We start from the raw sequence: 24453 nt of genomic DNA on the forward strand, positions 1-24453 counted from the left end.
GTACTTTCCACGCAGGCATGAGGTAGCAGCTACCTAGACCCATTTTGAGTTTGATGTGCTGTACCACAGCCTAGTTTTCTAAATTTGCATTGTCAAAATTTTCCCATGCTGAAGCAACAATCAGTGTAAAACCAAAAGAAATACAGGAGTTTCATAGGATAGTAAGAATAATCTTATAGGAAAAAAATATAATGGAAAATTTCTTTTTAAAATAATAACCTTTAATGAATGTCCTTCTCCATGATTAAGACTTCAATGTACATGAGTCAGGCAGACAAGTAATAATAGTTCCCCTTTTTTCAAGTTACTTCATGCACAAAATAATTTATGCGAAGCACAGAATGAAAGTGAGTTGACTGTAGAAAAAGAGATTAGAAAAAATTTACTGCAAGACCCTTTTTTTGTGAGCTAATTGCGAAGTTTGGTGTTGCAGTCTGTCAGGTTGGAGGCAAGAGGAACAGATGCAGCTCCAGGACTGAGTTACAAAGGGGTGTCTTCTGCATCTTTAATTCAGCTGTCAAGTTTCAGCAGGTTTTCATGTTCATGTGTCCACATCTCCTGAATGTTTATCTCCGAAGTCAGAGCAGCACAAAAAGCTTAACAGACCTTTCTTGACTCTTTACAACTAGATTATGAGGCTATGAGTCTCAGTAAGTGCTACATATTTGTTTTACAATAGAGCCTAAAGGGTCCTGTTAAAACTAGGGACTACTGGGTTCAAGCACACCCTCCACCCAGAAGAGACGTGTGAAGAGCATTTGCCAATACATGAAACAGTTTATCCCTGTTAGCTGTCACAGGGGGAGATACATTTATCAGATCCCTGGAGGGCTGCTGAGATCTTTGTGCATTTGATGGCGGGACAGAAATACATGTATTTCACTTTCCCCTTCTTGAACCATCTCTCTCCTGTCTAACTGGGTTGTTGCATATGATGTTGCTGTTCTAGCCAGTCACAACTTGAAACGGGCAGTCAACACTGCTTCAACTCTTATTTCTCTGTGTATGAACTCCCCTTGATTTGAACCACCTTAGACTTGCAGGATCCAAGGGAAGGAGAAAGTTGATTGGTATCTCCAGGGGGATATGTGTAAATAATCCAGGAGAGGGAGGAGAATAAGTTTGCTCAGCAAACTAGGTAGACTTTTTGGACAGACCCAGTCCCATGGTACAATCTCTCTCAATGTCCAAAAGCCACTATAGCCCTTTTTTTTCTTTGTCATGACAGCCCCCATGATGAGCCATTTGCTGGCCAACCCTGATGGTATTTGCATCCTCAAGCTAGGGAGATGCTCTCACTTCATAATTTACTGTCATTATCTAATATGTATGGAGACTGTAAAAGGCTGGTGCCTTCAGGTAGCTCAAACATTTATTAACACTGCTGGATTTCTTCTGGCTTCTCTAGTAATGTAGAGCTAAAAGGACAGGGCTGAAAGGGGTAATCCTAGTATCCCATCTAGCTTACAGAGGAAATAGTTGGCATTTATGCTAGCAGTCATATTCGTTCACAATTAAGGATGCTTCCTATGTACATGGTACCAAATCCATCTTTGTTCCTGGGGCCAAACCTCAGTGAAAAACACGCTATGAAAATATGTGGCCATTCTGGCTATTGGACAGCAAGATAAGAAACAGTCTTGGGCTATGATACCTTTCAAAATTTCCCCTCTAGCAGAGTGGAGCCAACATTTTCTCTTGGTTTCCAGTCTTCTGTATGGTAGAGATCTTTCTGATGGATGGCTGTGTTCATATATATTTGTGGGTGCTTGAAATGTTCAGATGACATTGCCTGCCCTGGCAAAGTTCAGGTGTGCAGAAATCAAAAGGTAAGCAAATGAACAGAAAGAAGGAAGAAAGGATTGATGGCGTACATTAAATCCAGAGTGAAACTGTGATTGTCAGTGAGGTAAATATATCCATTTCCAATAAAACACACATTTTTAACTGTGCTATTGTTCAAATTGCTGATGAAGGCAAATAACATATTTCATATAGTCGAAGGGTACACATTCTTATACACTTAGCTGATTCTTACTATCAGTAACAGAGCGTAATTGCCGATTTTCTCTGTCATATTATTAGGCGATATGACATTTCACTGAGCTTTGCTCTCACAGGTATAATTTCTCCCAGCAAGTATTTCTGTACTTTACAGACAGGCTGTAATGTTATGGAGCGAATCTGTGGTAGCTTGATTTTGGCTAAACTCTGAGTGGCCAAAATGTCCCCTTCACAATGGGAAATTACACTCTCAGCCTCTCTGCCAGTATAATTATATGCTGCTTTAAGGGATTTCTCAGTGTTTTGAAAAGCACCAAAGTTTCTCAGCATTATACCCAAGGAAAGGATAGGTTCCTTTCACATCTCTCATTGCTGCTGCAGATTAGCGTGCCCGGCCATCAGTATGGAAACAGAACCATCAGTGTATGCTTGTCACAGGAGGCAAAATATGTCCTTCTTCCACCTTCTTGGCTTTTGAGATGGGTTTGGGGAGAAGGTGGTGCTGCTACAACCTTCCTCAGGTTCCCCAAGTAATATTTTACAGGTGGGACCAAGTTTCCAAAAAGCAGCAGTTCAGCAAACTGTAACCCGATAGTGCCCTTAAGCTATAAAGCTGCTAAAGCCACACCCTTATGGACCTCCAAAATAAGGTCTATGTGTACTACTCACATCTCTTCACTTGCAAGGTTACAAGGCTCATTGGGATTTTGTTGCTCTGAACGCTAAGGTATGTATCACCCATTGTGGTTTTGTATAGAGTACACAACAGGGTGTGTTCATACTCTCCGACTTGTGATATCTGGGTGACTACTTAGGGAGCTAATTCCAATATGCTCCTTCAGAGGGTTATCAAAAGTGTTTATATCAGATTCCTGTCTCTAATGCAGTGTCTGAATTAGAGTCTAAGAAGATGCAGAAACATTGCAAGGGGATGTATAAGGTGGGTGGTAATTATGCCCAGTGATCTACGAGGTTGGTGGGACATGAAGGAACCAGTTACAGTGTGTTGTATGCTGGCCTCAATGTTGTAGCTGTGGGACCAGCCACCTTAATGCGCGGCTGCCACGTTGATAGGAAGCTGGAGGTGGCATGCAGTTATACTCACCTCCCATGTCTGGCCCCACACACCGCACCCTGTATGCTCTATTCACAAGCTTATTTATTTATTTAAATGAGTATTTTACCAGTGTCCCTCACGTGGTGGCCTTGGCAGTTGGGAAAATGAGCATCTTTAACTAGAAAACATATGTTGAATCATGTGGTGACATGAGTCCTTCAGGTTACAAATGGGCTCTTTTTGGCTTGACAAGCAAAGAAGTGGTGGATTTTGAAAAAGTAGAAGGAGCACTCATAAATAGTGCAGGTACTTGACTATATAATGCAGATTTTTATTGGTATTAGGGAAATGGAAAAAAAAAAAATCCTGGAAATGACTAAAAACTTCTGATACCCAAAGACCTTATAATGACTCCTTTAATTTTCTTCTTAAATTCTTCTATATATGACAGCTGCTTTTTTTGTTATGAGAAAAATAAGGAAAAGATCAGATTCTGACATACCCGCTAATGAAACTCAGTCAAAACCAGGGAAAATATGATGAAAACTTGGTTTGTTTGTGATTTTTTTATTTTTTTCACTCATTTAACTCAGCAGGAATTATGTAAATTGTTTCTGGACATGTTCCAATAAAGAAAAATAAAGGGAAAATTATATATCTGACTCATATTTCTGTATGACCAATCACATCACCAGTGACATGAAACGTGCTTAGTTTATTATAAAATCCTTTTAAAAAGAAAACCAGTTTGGGTGAGCAGTAGAAATGAAGGGGGGAAAAAGCACTTTTCTATGTCTCTCAGATATTTACATGACTCCTCTTGTACCCTGCTAGTATATTACTAACAACCTCAGATGTATTAATGATTCAGTGTCTGTGACATGCTAGGGAAGGATAGATTATTTTTACACAAAAGCTGAGTCACAAAATATGTGACTTGCCCAAAGTAACACAGCAAGTCATCTGTTGGGTTCAGCAACAAATCCAGCCTCTGCCCTAACTCCAGTGCTCCATCCTTACTACATCCTTTCTTCCTCTTTTTTTCGTATGTAGGACTTTTTCCTTGTGAACTATTTGAGGTCAAACCTGTGGGGAACACAGGTGCCACAGCATCCATATAGGTGAACTTGTCTCAAGGGTATACGGCAGGTCCTGGCTTATCCTTCCCTTGCACCGGTGAAGCTCTCTGGTTCCTCTGGAGGAATCTTTTTTTATTTGCAGAGGAGTCAGTGAGCTCTGTCCCTTGGTGGTAATTCCAACCCTAGTTAGAAATGCCTCATGGATTCCTGTTTTCTGGCTTAGAGATTGTGAATCTTTTATATTCATCCATGCACCACAGCTTTTAATTATTTTCTGTCTTAATACATGAGACAGTGCAAGGAACACAAGGGACATTGCTTGGCTTTGCTGGGGAGGGATGAAGGGCCAGACTGTAGCAAGGAAAGTGCCTCTCAGCATGTGTCTACACATGGTACCTCCTTTGGCTGCATCTCAGCACTGTGACTTCTCTGAGCCTCTGTGGGCAGCACGCAGGTGGGACTGCAGAGTGCAAGAGATGCCAAGACGTGCGTGAGACCAGCCCTCATCTGTGGGGGCTATTATCACAATCTGGAGAGATACAGACCTGTCAAAGACAACTGGATTTTCACATCCAAATGGTGTCTGCTGCCTTCGTTTCTAGCTTTTGTATTTCATGTACCCACATTATGGTGATTTACCAGTTTTGGGGTGAAAGACTTTGGAAAGTCAGTAGCAGTCTTTGCCCTGGTGTCTAATTTTTCTCTTCTGTTGAACACACAGGGTAAAAAGGGAGAACCTGGATTCCCAGGAATCAATGGTCTGATTGGCCCTCAGGTAAGTGGTGATTTCTTCATTTTCATATAATATGTGGAAAACCAGATTTTGTGGCAACAGATGACTTGGAACCACAATGCAGCATGCTGTGGCCTTGTTCTCTTCTCATCCCACCATCTTTGCAGTTGGTGTTTCTCCTTTAAGAGCCAAACTAATTTATCCTGTTGTGATTGAGAGGAGTCTGCCTGTCTGGCAGCCATTATTTATACCTTCCACAGTTTTTCAGCATCTTTGAACAGGGACATAAGGAGGTGGTTTGTATGTGATTACCCCATTGCTTGTGCATAGAGCAGTATCATTCCAGAGGGAAAGCAATGATTTGTGTTCTGTAATATTTAGGACAGCGTCTCAGATAATTGTTGGCTCTGTGAATTGGCAATTGCAGATATACCTCTGGTGCTGCAGTCTTGAGGGAAGAAGCAGTTTAAAAGGTATTTGCTATTCAGAAAGTACAGTTCTTTGAACACAAGACTGGTTTTGTGGCTTTGATACATTTCTACTTGTTATAGAGGGATAGGTGTTGGCTTATTGAGGAAGGTAGAGAGGCTTAAAACTAAACATTCATTCTCCCTATGAAGAAGGGTGTCTTAAGTTAATGAATCCTTAGCTCCTTTTTTTTAAAGCTTTTGGCAAGGTAGTGCTCCAAATTGCACCATCTGTAATATCATAAGGGCAAAATAGTGCTGTGTATGTTAAGAATCGTCAGAGAGGATTTGGCTCCACCTTGGATCAACCTGTTCTGCCCTGTATTATAATAATACTGACACTTGCCTCCGGCTTGTGTTCTTGCTAACTTTGTAGGCAAATTCAGCTGACCCCAGTCACTTTGTAGGGTCACCTCTGCAATAAGAAAAATATCTGTGGGAATATCCTCAAGCAGGAAAGATGCAATCTCACTTTAAGCTGACCACTCAGGATAAAACTGAGGATTTAATTCATTCCCTTTTCAATAAAAAATTAATGAACTGGGTCTTGGGCTTTGGGATTTTGTTTCAATAATCAGTTAAGTTTTGGGCAGGAATGACGAGCCTCCATTACAACTGCTGTTGGTGATGTATTGCAACAAACAGCACACTGCTAGACAGCAGATGCTGATTTTTCATTTATTTCCTCTGGCAAGCTATGCCCTTTTAACCAGGAGACACGATTTAGAAATGGTTTCTGTGGCAGATGTTTTGTAATGAGCTGTTCACATGTCTGCGGAGGATGTCAGAGAGACAATCCAAGGGCCTGGTGACCCTGTGCAGGTGAGGGCCCTCGTGTCCAGCTGGGAACCTTGCCCTGCAAAACACCACTTGATACTGGTTTACATATTTTTAAGACTTTTCCCTTTGGTACAGTATCTGGTTTGCAAGTATTTCATCAGCAGCCTTCAAGAGGAATGAAGATAGTATTTCTAATGGATTTAAAAGATTTTGGGTTTTTTGTTTTTTTTGTGTTTTGGTTTTTTTTTTTCCATTGGATAACATTAAAAGGTCCCCCCAAGTCTTCTGAACCGTTGTGAGAGGATTTTCCTTGCTTTTGGGGGAAGATTTTTCTCCACGCATTATTTCTAAGATATCTGACACTATCCATCCAAATAATGTCACACTTGCTCAAGTTCCCTGCAACTTTTTAAAAAAATATATATGCATGTGTTAGCAATTTTATAAATGTATCTGAGAAAATTGCTGACATAGCATTAAGTAATTTTCCTTTCCGCACAGGCTAAATAAAGTTAGCAAATTTTATGTTAATTAAAACCACATATAATGCTAGCCCCGTTGAGGGATACTTAAATTGACTGTTCCTCTAAGCTAACTGTAAGAATGGAAAAATATTGTTCCTATTCCTGCAGTATCACTCTGTTCTGGACATATTACTGCAGATTTCCATATTTCTGTTTGGAAAAAGTGCTTACATTCAGTTTGTGACAAAACTACTTTTCAGCTTAACAGCATTTTCTGTGACATTAGATTTTTTAAGCACTTCATCAGCATTTTTTTTTCTTAATCAGACTATCTGCCAAAAATATCCAAGAAGAAAAGTGGTTTCCTTATGCTGTGGTTACATGGATATTCTTCCAAGTCATGTATGGAAGTCTCTGTCACCTGTTCCTTTGCTATCTCCATGGCATTGAGGGCCAACTCATTTGAGTTGGCCATACATAAACTAGATTAGGACACTAAAATAACCTCCCTTTCCTCTGCTATTTTAAATTTAAATATACTTTTGTTTTCTGACCTGATTCCCCCCGTTGGTAGCTGTATGGGCAAAAGGAAGGAGTGGATATAGGAGCTGTAGAAGGCACATGGTTGCTGAAAGACATAGAAAAGACCATCTGAAGTTATTGTTGGACTTTGTTATGAAAAACAGTTGCTGCCTTGCTCAGTCCACCTGAGAAGCCACAGAAGGATCAGGCAGCTGTGCCAGGGAACCAACCTGAGGGCTACTCTGAAGCACGGTCAGCAGACCCAGTGATGAACCCCAGTTGAGATGATGTCAGTCCGACTCTCAAGGACCATTGACTGGGTGTGGTCACATTTGAGAGTTAATTTAAGTGTCAAATCCTGAAGCAGCACCTAGGAGGCAACTTCTCAGCTAGCCTGGGGATGTTTTGTGACAATAGGGTAGCCCTAGTTTTGCCTCTCTCCTTGCACACACCAACTCAAACTAAATTGTAATCCAAAAAGATTTGTAAATGTTTTTTTCCTTCTAAATCTGCTGTGGTGGTGAACCAGTCCATGTGCTTATTTGCTCCATGTTGTCCAGTCAGCACCCCCAAAAAGGAGCATTTATTTTCCAGTGACCTTTCGAAATGGTGCATCTTGCAATATCATTAAGCCATGGAGTAGACACTCTGGGTCTTATTTCCCCTCTGGATATGAATGATTTTCCTGCAGCAAGGACACAGACATCTGAACTCATAATGTGTTTATGTTGTTATTATTTATTTGTATTATTTCAGTTTCCAGGAACCTTAATCGTGGGCCAAACTTCTATTTCAGTAGGCTGTTCAAATGCAGACTGAAAAATGAGCATTTCTGTAAAGCACTTTCAGATGCTTTCAGAAACAGATGGATGGGTACGTACCAAGCACGGGAAACAACGAGGCTCTGCATTTCTGCATGGTTGCCTGAATCTCGGTATACCTTGTCTATCCCATCAGCTGTTGCTAGGAAGAGTTCAGAGAAGGGGCTGAAGGCAGTTGGTGAGGCACCTTTGCAAATGATTTTCTAGGCATGAGGGGTATACTGAGGAGGAGGGAAATCTGCAGTTAGGCAGTGTATGCTAAGTGAGCCATGAAGGCAGTGTTCTCAGGCTCAGCAGAGAGGGGAGCTGATGCCCCAGTGCTAACCAAGGGCTCAGACACTCTGAGCTGTATCACTCAATTACCAGGGCTGCTATTCAGCTCCAAATGCAAGCATTGTTGGGTTAAGGATGGGGATGCAGGTGTCTGAGCTCCTGTTGATGAAGGTCCAGTTAATATCATCAGTGGAGCCTGAAGCTCTCCTAAAGCTGGTGTCTACAAATGGTCCACTGAGCCGCTCTCTAGATTCCCCAAGCTAAGCAGGTACATGCTGTCCACCTGTGAGATAGTAAAACAAGTCAAAACTCTGAGTTTTAAACAAAAATGCAATACCTCACACTTGCAGTATCTCTGGGCTGTTATTGAGGTTAGCCTTATGCTAGATAACCTGGTGGTATAACTAAGACCTCCGAGGAAAACCAGTACAAGCTGTACCTTTTATGGTCATGGCTGGCAGTGATTTAATTAGTATAGACTTGTCTGTAGGGTGTGAGCTCAACCCCAGATTTTCTTAAGTAACTCAGAAAATAAATTATATCCTCTGAAATGCATGGCCTTAATGTCCTTTTTATAATTCAAGTTAATACTGCAAAATGTAAGAAAAGGATACAGGCCCCAGCTGCAAAGATCAGATTGAATTCAAACTATGCCAGTGCTGCTCGAAATTGGAAGATATTGCTCAGAGCTGTCTTTAATAAGATCTACACCTTTAACAAAAATAAAGAAAAAAGGGCTTCACCTGTGCAGATCATTAATAGTACTGAAACGAAAGACCAGAAGTGAGGTTTTTTTGTTGTTTCTCCCATTTGCTGCACTGACTCAGTAAACCAACTCAAAGCGAACACATAGGGAAATAAATCTTCCTCTGTAGACAAAAGAGATCATGTTCCTATCTTGCACTAAGTGATGAAATTAAACAAATACTGCCTTTCATTGGAAGCAAGAAATTCTCTTGGAGAGACTACTATGTACAAAGTCAACTTTATTCTGTACCTTTACAGAGCTGGAAAGACAGTTCAGAAAATTTTTGTTGAAAAAACTTTATTTTTAAAAATAACGATGGTACTCCAATTACAATGCCACCTGGTGAAATAACTGGAGACCTCATCTGCTTATGAATTATGGCACTATCACTGAAGCTGACTATAGAGCATATAGGTCAATGCTCAGATCTGCTGGCTCTTTAGGCTTTTGGTTTTTTAAGCGTCATCAGCAACAGCCTTTTTCTATACCCTCTTACCTTTGTCTTAGTTTGTAAGACAGCATTTAAGCAAAGAGAGCAATATGGTGCTCTGATGCAGCATTACTGAAAATAATTCACAGTAGTTGTGCTGGTGGATACTGTAGTGCCTGGGGTGAAAAATGAAGAGCAGATTTGAGGAGCTGATCCCAGAACCCACTCAGATGCAGCAGAGGAGAACTGGAGAGTTGGAGTAGCAAGGGACATAGCGAGACAAGTGGACTGCTCCAGAAAACTAGCTGCAACGGCCTCATTTCTGATGGGAGAGAAGTGGAAATAAAGGGGAGACAGCGCAAAGCCAACAGGAAGGGTCTGTGGGGACATTCTGAGAGGTGAAATTGCAGGGAGTAATTGGTTTTGAAGTGGAGACAAGCACAGACACTGGAGGGGAAAAGGCTGTCAGCACCGTAGATATTCATTTTGCTGTCATTGTGGCAGCAGACAGGATGCTCCTGCATGTCCCGGAGGTTCTGCTCGTTCATAAAGCTGGCACACTGCCTAAAAAGTCCAAACCACAGTCTGCTTTGACATGGGTTAAGGGCTTATCTAAGCCTTTCTCATAGTGTAAGAGAATCCAGTCGTCGGTATGGAATAATATACAGAAAATATGTCTGTGCAAGCTTTGCCTCCAGAGACAGGTATCTGGAAAAGCCATCAGACTTCGGTTTCCATCTTGGAAAGGCATTTGTTCACCTCCCTCTAAAACATAGCCATCCCTTCCTTCATGGAAAAGAGATTTAGGCCAAGCAGCTTACTGATGTAGTCACAGATAAAGGTTTTTGCTCCTTTTCAGAGCTTCCTTAGGGAGTGCAGAACATAAATCTTAATAGGCCTTTCCCAGCCTGTCTTTCAGCAAGGTACACACTAGAAGAGGACAGCATCCTTTAGTGGATCCTGGAGGACAGGCACAGCTGTTCCTCCAATATGGAGAGTGTCACATTTCTTTCCTGAGAACTGCCCCTGCATTACGGAGTCTGAGGAATGGAGCTGGACGAAACACAAGCCTGAAAAAGTCCACCCCCCTGCAAAGTTTTGAAAGATGTCCCACCCCATGACACATATGCACTTGTACACGCTATTTGGATTTTAATGAACATCTGAAATCCTTTTGTTTCAAAACAACAGTTTGAAAATACTTTGGTTTAAACATTTTGATAAAAGATCCATGTTTTGCATTTGTTTTCCAAACTGATTTTGTGTAGTCTTGTTTTAGAATAAAGTTTTCATGTATCAGTTTCTGCTTCAGTGTCCAAGAAACATACATCAGAGTCTTTACCAGACAGAAAAAAAAAACCACTCCATGATGATTTGCTTCTAGATCAGAGTTTTAAAGGGACAACAGTGGGGACTGGATTTGGGACAGGGACTCTCATCTGTATAACTAATCAAATGATCTATGAAAAACGTGATCATTTAAATCAGGTACTTCAATCTGGATTCACTTAAAAAAGGGAAGTAAAGAAAACAGATGGCATCAGATTTTGGTGTTAAGCATTACAGGCTGTTCTGCTGCTGCTGTTTTATGGTTTTTTTTTTAAATCACAAATAAACGCTGTCAGTTTGGTCCTTTTTAAATACTTGGAAAGAATAGTTCTTGCTCTCAGGTATACTCAGAAGTCAGGAAAAGGGCTGCAATAACAGAAATTTATATACAAGTGAAACTGATTTGCTCTGGACAGTAGCAAAAGGGAGAGCTCTATAAAGGACATGTATGATGTATTGGTGCAACTTTCATGTGATCTTGCCATTGTATTTCTCTGTGTCCCAGTCACTTACTGTAGCCCAGGCTGCAGAAAGCAAGAAATCCAGTAGGACAGCAGACGTACTGGTGTACGCAGTCAGCTGGAGCTGGCTGTCAGCATCCTGTGTATCTCCCAGGGATACTGGAGGTCATTACGTAAAGCCATTCTTTCTCCATTCATCTCAGAGAAGCTGTTATCAGAAGAGCTTTCCATTAGTGGGTGTAACATTTGTCAGTGCAACATGTGGTGAAGCTACCTGAGTAAACCAGTCTTGGGCATGACGACCTCGATGATTGCTCTCATGGAGAGCAATGAAACGGAATTATTAGTGGCAATTTAGGGTAAGGATCAGTGTGCTTCCATTTCAAGACTTATGGTTGCATAAGGTTATTGTGGTCCAGAATATAGAAGGTTTAAGAGAATAATTAGAAATTGTCTTGGATAGTGAGAATATCAAGAGCTACTAGGAGGAATTGTTGGGATGAGGAGCATGTAGCACCTCATGTTTCAGGGATTATGCTGACAGATTCTTGAGTGAGACTTTGCTTTTAGGTCCTGTCTGTAATGTGTGGGGTAACTTGGCATCATACTTGGGGATGCTTGGGCTGAGGCTGGGTCCTGGCTGGGGTTTTTCACCTCTTCATAGAAACTCCCTGTTGTAGGGCCATGAAGAATAAGTGTTTGATGGTGGGATGTGGTTCAGTTATTGGCAGAGAGAGAGAGAGCAAAATTAGTCTGTTAGAGAGGAACCAATGAAATTGGCAAGGAAAGTCTGCAAAGGTAGATTTTGCACTTTCTTTCCTGCACTTACGCATAGTCCACTCTGCCACGGAATCAGTTTGCTGTTGTTTTTCTAAAGGTACCTTTGCCTTCTTTCCCAGTACTGCACCCACTCTTCATGGAAGCCTCTTCTTGGAGCCCATATCTTCTGCAGGGCCTCTCAGCAATACCATCCTTGTAGAGGTGGAGTAAGGCCAAGCAGAACTTCCAGGCCTCTAGCGTCTGAGGTCACTCCATGCAGTTGTGTCTGGAGTGCGGTATTTTCTCTTGTACTGGGCTAATTTGGACTGTTGGTTCTCTACTTAGAATGGCAAAGACTTCTTTAAATGATGGATGGTGTCGACCAGGTGTCTCCTGATGGGATTAGAGCTCCTTAACTGCAGGACCCTTCTGCAATAGCAGCTGAACCAACATCCGCAGAATCCGATGCAGGGCTCTCTAGGAATTATGTCAGCAGCATCAGTGCATCACAAGGCACATTTTTCTGGGTTTTTTTTAGTTGTGCTCACATTTGAGACACTCTACAAATGCTAATGTTGTTGGTAAGATGACTCCATGTCTGTTCTGAGTTGCAATGAAAGCAGATCATGGGAGCCAAGCGCATCTGCAGGTCCCTTTTTTGGTTGCTTTGCCCCATCTATTGGTGAGAGGCTGTCTTCTCTTCTGGCTGAATTTTACAAGTGTATTCTAAAAAGACTGCTTGTCTGCTACCTTCTCTATCAAACCATGCCACAAATAACTCCTTGTACCCACTTTTTTACACCGTTTTCTTCTCTTCAGGTACATTTTTCCTTTAATGTGAAAAGCTAATATAGACTTGTAATACCTTAATAACAAAAGCTATGCTTTGCGATATTGAATGGTGACACAGGTCTAGCAGGGAAAAGACTGACTGGCCATTTTCTATCTCGTATCAGTTGCTCAGTTTCAATTCTTTATGTAGGGTTTCGGCAGGGGCAGGGGGTGTTGTTTATTGTTTGGTTTTTTTTTTAAATACAAACACACCAGAACTCCCCCTATGCTGAAAACTGACAAATCATCGTGTTAGACAGAAAGAGACAGCCAGGGTAAAATTTCAACTCAGCCATATATCCATTTCTCATGTTTGCTTAGGTCCTGATCCAAAAAATACACAAACACATGCTTCATTCTGAGCACAGGAGAAATCCTATCTTGTCTGCAGTGGAAACTGGAAGTAACAAACACCTCTGCATCCCCAGCAACCTGTTAAGATCCGTTGAGTACGGAAATAAATTTCTCAGCTAGGAAGCCAAATTTAACTATTTGCTCAATATACAAAAATAAATCCCTCTGAAAATCGGATAGCTGTTGAGAGAATATTTTCCCTAAGAGAAACAGCTATTGCAGGGAGATGAGTAAGACAGACTGTTAGGACATTTCCAACTGAATGTGTGCATTGAAGTATGAGTTTGTGAGGACGTTTTACTATCGACAAGGTTAATGTAGAGCAATAAAATGGTAGTGCATTTGTTTTAAAACACCTGATCCACTATATTGTTTCTCCATACCCTTGGATTGGTATTTTTACTCCCACCCCTGCTGTTCCTCCCAAAAAAAGCCCAAACCACAGGCCTGTTCCTTTAATTAGTTACTTCAGAGATCTTTTTGCAGAGGTAAATTGTTCACTTTGAAACATCATTAATCAAGATTAAATTAGGCTGGATGCTACAAGGGATCCCACTGGACAAGCTTTGTGTTGTACATTACCATTGATGGCCTTCAACTCCTCCGTCTCTTGTACTGGCGTGGAGAATGGAGCTCACCTTGTAGCAATAGTAATTAGTGGCTTAAGTAGGAGACCCTGTTCTGCTCATGAGCATGGTTCCCTTGGAGCTCTGTCTGACATCTTGCATTTTTTTGGCAGAAGTTAATGAAATAAAGCTCAGTGCTTTTGCCCATTTCAAATAGGGCCCCCACTGCACAGGGAAGGACCTGAGGCTTTCAGCCACTAGCAGAGGGTTTGATAACTGGTTTTGCTTCCTCTCTTACAGGGACCTCCAGGGCCCCCAGGCATTGCTGGACCCCCTGGACCACCTGGAGCACCAGTAAGAAAACACATTTTGGGTTTTTTTGGTTTATATCAAGGAGAAGAAAAAACAGCTGCGGAGAATTTTAGGTCACAGGTTTCAGTGGGAACTGAGTCTGGGCCTCTGGCAATGTGTGTTTTCTCTTCTATTTTGTCACTGAAAAGCCACAGCTGGTCCTAGAGGACAGCTTCTCTGCGCCGAGCATTGGAACCAAGTCGGTGCTACCTGGGGATAAGTCAATGTCTACAGGACTCCCCACAGCAGAGACTTGACTGCCATGGAAGAGAAAATTGCATTTAAATTGAAAGCAGCAACCTCCAGTAAGGTTGCTGCAAAGAACAGAAATACTGATATTTATTTTTCCTTCTGATTTCATTTTTCAGGGACTGCCAGGAGAGATTGGAGTTTCTGGTAAAACTGGACCACCGGGACCAGCAGTAAGTGTTGAGGAACTGTTTCCCTTGCCTCCATGCTCTCCATTACTTCAGATACTTTAATTCTCAGCTCATTGCCTCCTTTCCTGCAGCTTATCTTCACCCAAGGCTTTAATGTGGGCTCCAACGCTGTTGTCTTTAATGCAGATGTTAGCCTCTGATACCTTTTGTGAACAAGAATTTTACCAGTCGCAGCTCCACTGTTCCTACACACTGGGACCATGATGTTTTCTTTCCATGATACCTTTCAAAAGTTATTTTGCATTTGGCAAGATATTGTTCTTCCAAACCTGGAGTTTCCTGAATTAGGCCAAAGAACTAAAATGAAAATCTCAGATTTAGCAGAGCATAGCAATTTCTGTTGACTGTTAAGTCAAAAAAGGTGAATTATGAAGTATTAAGAAGTGTCACCTATGGCCTGCAATCCTTGGGGCCTACGGCCTGCAATCCTTGAGGACTGAATGACTCTTGGAAAGGGGACAAAACTTTTTCTCACCATTTTAAGTGCATTACAGGAGACAATTTTAATCCTTATCTTGCTGAACAATTCAGTCACTATATGTTATATAATTTAATTTTAGGAGTCTATGTATTGTATTAAAAATTACCAATATTTAAAAGGAGAAACAGTCTTTAATACAGCTACAGATAATAGAGACCTATAGAGAATGATAAGTAAAAATGTAATTTTTAAAGTTCTTTAAGAATCCGCAGTGCCCATAATCGCTATACCTTTGTTTTTCTGTAACAACACTGACATCCAGTGGTCATTCACCAAAACTGGGATACTGGAAAAAGGGCAGAGCAGGTATGGGCATTGTGAGAACTTTTGCATATTTTGAGTCACAGTATGGAAAAAGTCAGAACAAAATGCATGAGGTATTTCTTCTTTTCTTAAATTTAGGTCAGTGGCAAGAGGGACAAACTGAGCGTGCTTATGCTGAGCTTTATGTTAACAATTTAAAGAACAGGTGCTTATAGCTTATGATTTTCTCTTGTTTAGGGGTTGCCTGGCAAAGATGGATTCAATGGGCTTCCTGGGCTTCCAGGTCAAAAGGCAAGTGACACCATGTGCACTGGTATTAAGCTACTTACCTGGGCAGCTTACCTGGGTGAGCTAGCAAGCGTAAGTGGGAAGGAGGGCACAGCTCCAGAGCCAAACAGCACCTCACCAATCCCACATCACTGAGCCACTGGTGAAGCTCCAAGGCCGAGTCAGCTGGTGTGATTGCACTGTACTGAATCGTTATGAAGATGGACCTGGTTGTAAATACAGCAGGGATGAGACATCCTCTTCCAGTCTTCAATGCTACATCCTATTTGGCAAACACAGAAGCTTCTACTGTCACTCAGGAAAGCCAGTGACACTGGAAAATCAAGGCATGTGTCCAAGGCACAAAGAAGAAGAACAAAGAAGTATGGCAGGCTCCGAAGGTGTTCCTTTCTTTCCTCCCTGAAGGGCTGGAAAGAAGAGATGCCATCCCCCTAAGGCTTCTGTAGGTCTGTGTGGCAGGAAGACGGTTCTTCATTATTTCCTACTTCTTATGCACCATTTGAAAGCTTCTATAAATGACAGATTGGGAAGAGTTGTTTCCTCTGCTGTCTCTGCAGCAGGAGAAGGGAGACAGGAGATTCAGAGGTAGGAGACACTCTGGTTGACTTGCCATCACTATGTAAATACGCGTCAAAGAAATGTGTTGTATTTTGGCTACGAAGGCCAAGCTAGGCTTTGGGGATGATGACACTATATTGGAATAAGAACAACAGCTCTTAACCATCTACTGCCTTGGATTGCATTGGCAGCAGTCTTCTTGCCTCTGATACTTGGGCACTATGACCCCTTCTTGTTCCAATAACACACGACATTTATACTTGCCTCTCTTAACTGAGTGCACTGAGTGCTTGAGCCCAGGTCTAACAGAATCTGCAGCTCCCATTTATTGATGAATAAAGGTAAGTAATTTGGAGCCTATAACAAATTTCTGAGGCTAAATAAACTTTGGATTTCATCCACAGCCCTGTGTAGTACCTGCTGCACTTCCCAGCTATGTAGCATGTCTCAGCTCTTAATCCACTGCAGTCTCTGCTCTCCATGCTGACACGACCTTCATTGAAAGATCGGTTTCAAAGTATTTACCTAAGAGGCCCAGTGGCCAAGGTCCCAATCCCACAATTATTTATTTTTCTTAACAGAAATAATGTAGACTTTCTAACCACGTATCATTTCAAGAAACTGAATGGAGGTTTTGTTTTTCAGGTAATTCACTATGGACAGCTTTATTGTAACAGTGGTTGACTTTGCGTTATTCCAGAAATATTCTAGTAGGGTGATTGGTGCTGGAGATGTGATTGCAAACAGCACTAGAATGGAAAAACATTCCAGGAAACATATTCTCACATGGCTCCATTTGCATCCTCAGGCTGATACTGAGGATGAGTCAAAATATCCGTCACTGCTGCCTGCAAACATGCTGCACTACCAGAGGAGTTTATATATTAACTTCTTGTGTTCCCTGCAGGGAGAACAAGGGGAAAAGGGTGAGGAAGGCTTTCCTGGAAAAGCTGGCCCTAAGGTAAGGAATTCTATTTCATAGCTTGCTGTAGCCACTGAGTCAATCAGGGTGTGATTTTGGAAAGTCTTATACTGAAGTCAGGAGAGTAAGATTCCTCTAAAGTTGGAGGCATAAGAGGATGAGCAGATGCGGCTCATTGCCTTTCAGAGTTCATGATGTTCCAAAATACCAAACCTTGTTTGATGCTCCTCTCTCAACTCTACATGTGTAGGGGGATCTGACCTGGCACTTGCGTTAGCTCCCTGTGGTCTGGGTTCCCAAGCCATCAAGAAGGCAATTTCAGTGTCTTATGGGAAGCAGGTAGAACAACATGGGCCAGGACAACAGGGGACACACTTCACTAATGAGAAAGTGTTCTTAGAAAAGGGTCAGGTTCTTGCAATGTTAAAGTTTCACTTTTGTTTTTCCAGGGTGAACCAGGGAGCCGTGGCCAACCTGGTGAGCAGGTGAGCAGGAAAAATAGTCTTAGCAGCAACGTATACCTGTCAGAACGTTATAAAGTGACCACATGCAATAACAAAGCCATTTGCCAATAACGAGATCTATGCATGTCATTTGCATCTGTGATTGAAGATGCAACAGGTGAGTGGATGAGACTCATGGCTGGACAGAGTAATGCAAAAATTCCAGAACAAAAATATGCTAAATCCAACTTTTCATTGTATCCTGGAAAATTCAATAATCTTGTTCCTGGTGGATAGGGAACAAAAGGAAGGCAGAGTGACTTAAAAGTGCTTGTTTTCCTTCACACCTCATGTTAATCCAAGGTGCTGGTTCTAGAAGGTGAGGAACTTATTTGTAACTATGTGATGCAAGGGGTGATGCTGTCATTTCTAAGTTGTAAATGCTTGCTAGGAAATAACCCCAGATGACTGTTAGAAGTTACACAGTTATCTTAGTCTTTTTGTATTGGGATTTGGGTTTCAGCAGACAACCGCTGAACTCAGTGAAGAACCAGGGAAATGTCCTGCGATTTCCTAAAGCACACAGATGTCTAGAGCCCAGTCAGGACCACTAACCATACATGTTAACATTGTCATCCGCAAGCCAACTTTTCAACTGTAGTATGAAAATCTGTAGAAAGAAAAATCTGTATAAGATGGAGTCTTGTATCTTTGGCATACATTTTAGGATTTTGGGGTACAGAGTATACACTAGCAATGGAAGAGTCTCAGAGCCTCAGTCTTCTCTTACTCCTACCAGTCTCAGTCCAATCTTCCACTTCTTTAAAGATGAAATAGGAGAATGGTCATGACCTCTGCTCCCATGTTGTCTTGTGCAATGAAGCAGAACATGCACCGCAAACTGGACTTAGAGGGAATAAGGAAAGAAGCTGTCCATGAGGAGTCTCGTATAGCAGCTTTCCATGATCTATGGCAGTCTCTCCATGACCATTAAATCTTAGGAATTGCTGACCGTTTTTCCTATTTGTCAGGGTGTCACGGTCAGACTCCCTGCCGCTATCTACCCTTTGAAGGAATAAGGTTCCAAGTGCGAGCTATAAAGTGAGGTTTATTGGGATAAAGCACTTATTGAGTGGATAACAATTACACCACCATTCTACTTCTATTCCAAAATTCCTTATAATCTACCTAATAGGTATCACTGAATTCCCAGGAAAGTATCCTCGCCTGGTGTTCCAAGTAAAGGAAGATCACCACGACGCAGGCCAGCCATTCCTCAGGATTGCTTGCATCGGGCTCTCAGGGAGCACTTTCTATACCCTTCCTCGGTTTCTATACCCTTCCTCGGTTTCTATACCCTTCCTCAATGGTTCATGTGGTCACTGCCCAGCGGTGTCATTTCACTGCCAGGCTTGCAGTTGCTGGACAAGCTTGGGCCCAATGCAACAAAGGGTCAGACCCCTGACCCAAGCACTGCCACTCGGTCTGGATCGTATCCCCACATAGGGCTGTTGTGAATTCTAATACCACCTTCCAAAACACTTGCCTCTCTCTCCACAGCGTGGTGTTCTCCACACATTTCATAAATGTTCTCTTTTCTGTCATCTCAGTCATAAATTAAAATATTGAATAGTGCAGACCCTTAGAGGACTTCACTTCATATGTCCTCTGAATTTGACAGGAAACAGCTAATAATAGGTATGTGAATGTAGTTTCTTCAATCAGTTGTACACCATCCTCCAGAGACCCTTCTTCTACACTGCATTTCTGTAGTTTGCTAATGAGAACGTCATGTTGGCCTGAGTCAGATGTCTTCCTAATGTCAAGATACATCACACAAATGCTTCCTTCTTGTCTGCTTAGTTATCATGTCAAGGGAGGGAACTGGATGGGTTTGATATGATCGGTTTTTAACAAATCCACATTGGCTGTTTTGTATTATCTTTCTGCCCTTGAGCTCATACAAACTCACTGACATTTTGCTTCAGTACCTTTCCAGACGTCAAAGTTACACCACATGTTTTTATTTTTCCTCCAAATTCTCCTTTTTTCTTCTTTAATGTTAAGCCCTCTGTGTGTTCTCATGATCTCTGGGATCTCACCATCACCCAGGATCCTGCAGTGGTTCTCATAAAGCACCACTCCCTCTGTCACCAAATGTCACTGTCTTCAGAATTCTCCAGACACCACCCCGATGTTCCCAGTCATACTCAGTCACCACAGCCTCTTGTTCCTCACCTGATTTCTTCTGCAGACTCCTTGCACCTGTATCATGATAATGTTTTGACTCTTCCCATACTTCAGAGATAATATCTTCAAAGTGGGGATCACCTTTTCTTCATTCAGTATTTGTACAGCACTTAGTGCATTTGGGTCCTGTCCATGACTGAGATCCTTTGTGATATTGCACTACAAATGCAGACAGCAAAATAATTATAAATAGGAAACCGCATGGTTATTTTTAGATGACAAACTGGGTCAACCTGGAGCTAAATTTGAGAACACTTGGTATATTTAGAACAAATCACATGATGCAGAGATCATAATTACTCCAATAGCACGTATTATAAAGCAGAAACTCAAAGGTAAGGTTCAAACAGAAAGAAATCCAAATGTGCAATAGTGCATCCAGAAAATTCTAGATCTGTTCGTCAGGCAACATCCATACTATTCACATTAATACAGTTCAGTTTTTGCTTTTCCAGACTACACCAGATCATTAAAAATGAAAAGAAAAGATTTAATTTTTTAAGCTGCTTTTATTTGCTTGCTTGGTCCTGCTACAGAGCAGCATGAAGAAAACATGTCCTAAATTCCATAGTGTCAGTTAACAGTGTAACAGCTAAAAAAGAGAGGTCTGAGCTGCTGTTTTAAGTAATGATTCTCCAAGAATAAGAAATTATTTGATAATCAAACTAATCCCATTCTCTATCAGCAAGCTACATCTATAATCAATCTCATGAAAAAACTGGGGCAGGTTCTGGCCTACAGCATAGATCATGGTGTCACTAGGTATCAGGAAGAAAACATCTGCAGTCATTATGAGTTCTGAAAAATTCACAGTCTAGTATCAGACATGCAAAAAGATAGATAGCTAAATCAAGGTTCATCCTCCCCAGCCTAAGGGCACTTTGGCTAGATTAGCCTGCCCTGAGGAGCAGACTTGATGCATTTTTAACTGACATGAGTGAGAGAAGAGGTTGGCCCGCCATTCTGCCTTTTCATTCTTAATTATATTTGAGAGTAACGGGGTTTATTAATAGAAGCCATGCTTGATGCCTCTTCCTAGACTTCACACATTTCTTTCTCTTACTTTCAGGGTGAAGCAGGTCTTCCTGGTCCTCAGGGTTTACCTGGCCTGAGAGGAGAAAAAGGAGACCGGGTGAGTGACTTTGAGCCACAGCTTGATTTTTTTGGACCACTTGGTGCCAGAAGGACTTACCTTGAGTGTCCCTAGATGATGTTCTCTCTTGGTGTGATTGCTGTGGTGAGCAGCTGATTGGCATCAAGCAAGGTCACCAAGTACCCCTTCCAAAAAGGTACTTTACTGCCTAGTGACTGTTCCTAATTGCAGCAGAGGTGCTAATGAACAGTTTCTGTCCTAAATGCAGAAGGTTATGACTCGTGAGGCAGTAGAAGAAGTACAGTGGTCTTTAGGCCTTTCTTTCAGAAATACCTGCCTGATTTAAGAACATTTAAAAAAATTAGTAACAACAGAAAAATCAGAATTCTGTCTTGACACTGAGCCCTGGAGAAGGCTCCAGATGGTTAGATCATTTTCTGGTGGCCTAACTTCCATCCAAGTCCTGGTGTCTACTGCTTCTCCTGGCTAGCTCCAGACCTCCAGAGGCATTTACATACTGGAAAACAGTTGAATCAGGGGCCGACAGTAAATTTAGCCATGTAAATGAGGCCTGTACTCCTGATAACTGACTACATGCTTGAATGTGAGCAAGAAGGATCTAAAGTCAGCTGAGGTCTTACTGTTCAGTTTGCTATACTATATGTATTGTAGAGCATAGGATGTAGAATATATTCTCTCTATATATAAAATCATAGAAATGTAGGTCAGATAGCTCCTATTTGAACGCAGGATAAATATATTTTGTGTATGCACATTCAGGAGTATTCATATCATCCTTGTTAAGCATCTCCCATTCAGATGACCAGGTTACCTGGGCAAAATAGAGAGGTAAGCACAAGTGAATGGATGATTCAGAAATCTTTAACATAAACAAAACTGGTAGTATGAATGTCTGCTTTGGGTCTTAACTCCTGTTCTGATGCCTCTCTTGACCAACTAGAAAAAAATCTTTTTTTATAACTGCATCAGGCAGTAGGATCTTCTACATGAAAGTTGATTTAGGATCAGTGCTTTCCTTTCCATGAACTTAATTGCTATTCATTGGCTCTTGAAAACAGTGTGGATCTTATGAAGCCATCTCCAAAATGTTATGTTTTAATTGCTTGCACTACATCTTGGAGGATAGGTAAGATCAACTGAAAGTATAAAATATTCTAGTGGGACTAATACAATCAAATCAACATGCATATTTCCTGCTTTCTTTTCCCTGCTTTCAGGGAGAAAAAGGAAAAGATGGTCTCTCAGGACTGAAAGGTGAAAGAGGAGAAAAGGTGAGTTATGAAATGAGCATGCTCCTCCTTAGACAAGAGAGGAAAAGAGGCAAGGGCCCAGAGACAAGTGATAGAGGAGAATATCTGAGAAAGATTAGAAACTTTAGAAGTCTGTTAGCTGAGCCTTACCGAGAAGCAGCAGAGAAAGCCGTGTGTGGGACAATGACAACCATTTATTGAGTAATGCAAGAAATAGTAAGCAGCTGATGAAATCTTAAGGACCGTTTCTTTAATTCAGGGAAACATTTCTTTGTTATAAAATTGTCTGATAGAAATGAGCCTGGAATTAAATTCTAAAGAATTTTTCTGTGCCTGCCTGTGATGTGCTAGAACAATAATTTAAGGAATGGTCTGGGCTTCTGCAATCACAATACTATTAATTTTAGTGAAAATGAGAGAACTAGACAAAGGTGATGTCCACCAAAATTTACATTCAAACACTGTGAACATGAAGGTGAAGATGAAGCACTGACCTTGCAGATGCCTATGGTTGTATAGCGAAAACTTTGCCCTCATTATGGTGGCAGGAAGCAGGCACTACTTTTTTCTTCTTCCTAGGATACATCAGCCCTCAGTTTACCAGCGATTTTCACTGTGGAGGGCAAGAACTGCATTTAGAAACTTATATTTCTGATGAAAAACAGGATTTTTTTTCCATCCACAAAAGAAGTTAAGCTAAAACATGTTTTTCAATCAAGAATTTTGGTCAACTTTAACTTAAAATGCAAATTAAACTCCGTATTGCTCTCACACTGGATGGGGTAACATTAGAAATTCACTAACCTGTGAAGTCAGATCAATGATAAAGTCATAAAGTGATAAAGACAAGAAAGTGAGGATCCTGTATGCAACAAAGCCAGGACAGCAGAAATTCTGGCCAGAGCAATGGAGTAAATTCCACCCATCAGAGAAGCGATGTGGGATTTTCAGTGTCACTGAGCTGACAGGTTGTCATTGAGTTACATCTCATCTGGTAACGTTGCATCTTCTAGCTGATAATGTTGAGTTTTATTTTTTTTATTAAAAAAAATCAACATCTTTTTATATCCTTTTATATCTTTTTATATCCTTAGTTATATTTTTCTTCTCTCTCTAGGGTGACACAGGTTCCCCTGGACCACCAGGCTTACCTGGAACAGTAAGATTGTGTTCTCTGCTGTAATGATATTTAAGGCATCATCACACTTCCTCCACACAAATTCCTCAGAAACAAAGCTTTTCAAGATCCCTACTTCTCTGCAGAAACTTTAGGACCCATTTACTCTGAGATTATCTCCCTTTACTTCAGAGAAGCAATATCAAGGTTTATTTGGTCTTTTTATTTTGGGGGGAGGTTGTGCCCTCCTCTGCCTCTTTGCAAACAGCATTTTTTTATGTCCTTGCGTTGTGGTGGCACTTAAATTGAACTTGTGATTTGTTTAGCAGCTGTGGGAGCTGTCTGAAGAAGGTCATGGCTGAGAACAGGGAGTGTGTTCATACAGATTTTCCAGGTTGAGCTAGATTTTTCCAATGGAGTCCCTAGGATAAAACTGGCTCTGAACAGATACCAGTGAACAACAGCTTGTCTTCTTGGGGAACAATTCACCTTTTTCCAGGAAGAGCAGAAGGTTCCACTTCTCATTGACATGAACTTATGGGGTGGAGCATTCAGCTTCAGCAACACTGCAGCCTCCCAGAGCCTTCATCACATACAGTGCCATGCTGTGCTGTAAGCCCAGAAAGGTCCTCTCATCCCACGGTTCATTCTGGGTTCAACACTGGATCCAACACACGAACCTGATTGCACGTACTCTTCCCGCTAATAAAAATAAACAAAAAAAAGATCAAGAAAACATAAATTTATTGTTTTAAAAATGAGCCTGCAAAATTACTTTTGGGAGCATGAACATAATTACAGTGAAGTTCATTACAGGCAGTTAAACCAGGATCCACTGAATGTAATACATAAACTTCACAGTTCCCTCCAGCAACATCTGAGTAAGCAGCTTGGAGTCAGCACTAGGAACAGACCTATCATTGCCACAGGAGGGCTGATCCCAGTCACAGATCCTCCAAAAAACTGCAGAAACCCACTTTTCAGCTTTGTTCACCGGGTTACAGCTGCCACAGTCCCATTATAGAGAGAATTTGAATCAAACTCTGTTGGCGAAAATCAAGTGCCTACAGACCTTCATGCAGCAATGGAGGAGGTATTACAATTTATTCCCTGCCATTAGTTGGGCCTCTTTAGTCTGTGCCAAAGGATGCTTCATAGTATCATGTAGGAAGGCTCAATGTGTATCACACAAGAATGATCCAGTCACAACACCAAGGATAAATCTGTCTTGGTCAAGGCAGAGAAGGAAGCTTACAGAGTACAACATGGCTAGATATAGAGAAGATATGCCCAACTG

The 24453-nt window shown here is 41.4% G+C and overlaps 1 protein-coding gene across 3 annotated transcripts in view; it reads left to right on the forward strand.

The window, feature by feature from the left end:
* Positions 1-24453, forward strand: part of COL22A1 (collagen type XXII alpha 1 chain) — a 225103-nt gene that overhangs the window by 144686 nt on the left and 55964 nt on the right. For all 3 annotated transcript variants that reach the window (XR_014229069.1, XR_014229070.1, XM_082320514.1), the window contains exons 24-32: positions 4862-4915; positions 13979-14032; positions 14398-14451; positions 15452-15509; positions 16972-17021; positions 17432-17467; positions 20745-20807; positions 22007-22060; positions 23157-23198. Coding sequence is in view for 1 of the 3 variants with exons in the window: in XM_082320514.1 (XP_082176640.1) it covers positions 4862-4915; positions 13979-14032; positions 14398-14451; positions 15452-15509; positions 16972-17021; positions 17432-17467; positions 20745-20807; positions 22007-22060; positions 23157-23198 (465 nt within the window). In the remaining 2 variants the exon portion in view is untranslated. The remainder of the gene's footprint in view (positions 1-4861; positions 4916-13978; positions 14033-14397; positions 14452-15451; positions 15510-16971; positions 17022-17431; positions 17468-20744; positions 20808-22006; positions 22061-23156; positions 23199-24453) is intronic.

Source organism: Platalea leucorodia, assembly GCF_965183815.1.
Source record: "Platalea leucorodia genome assembly, chromosome: 1".
NCBI lineage: Eukaryota > Metazoa > Chordata > Aves > Pelecaniformes > Threskiornithidae > Platalea > Platalea leucorodia.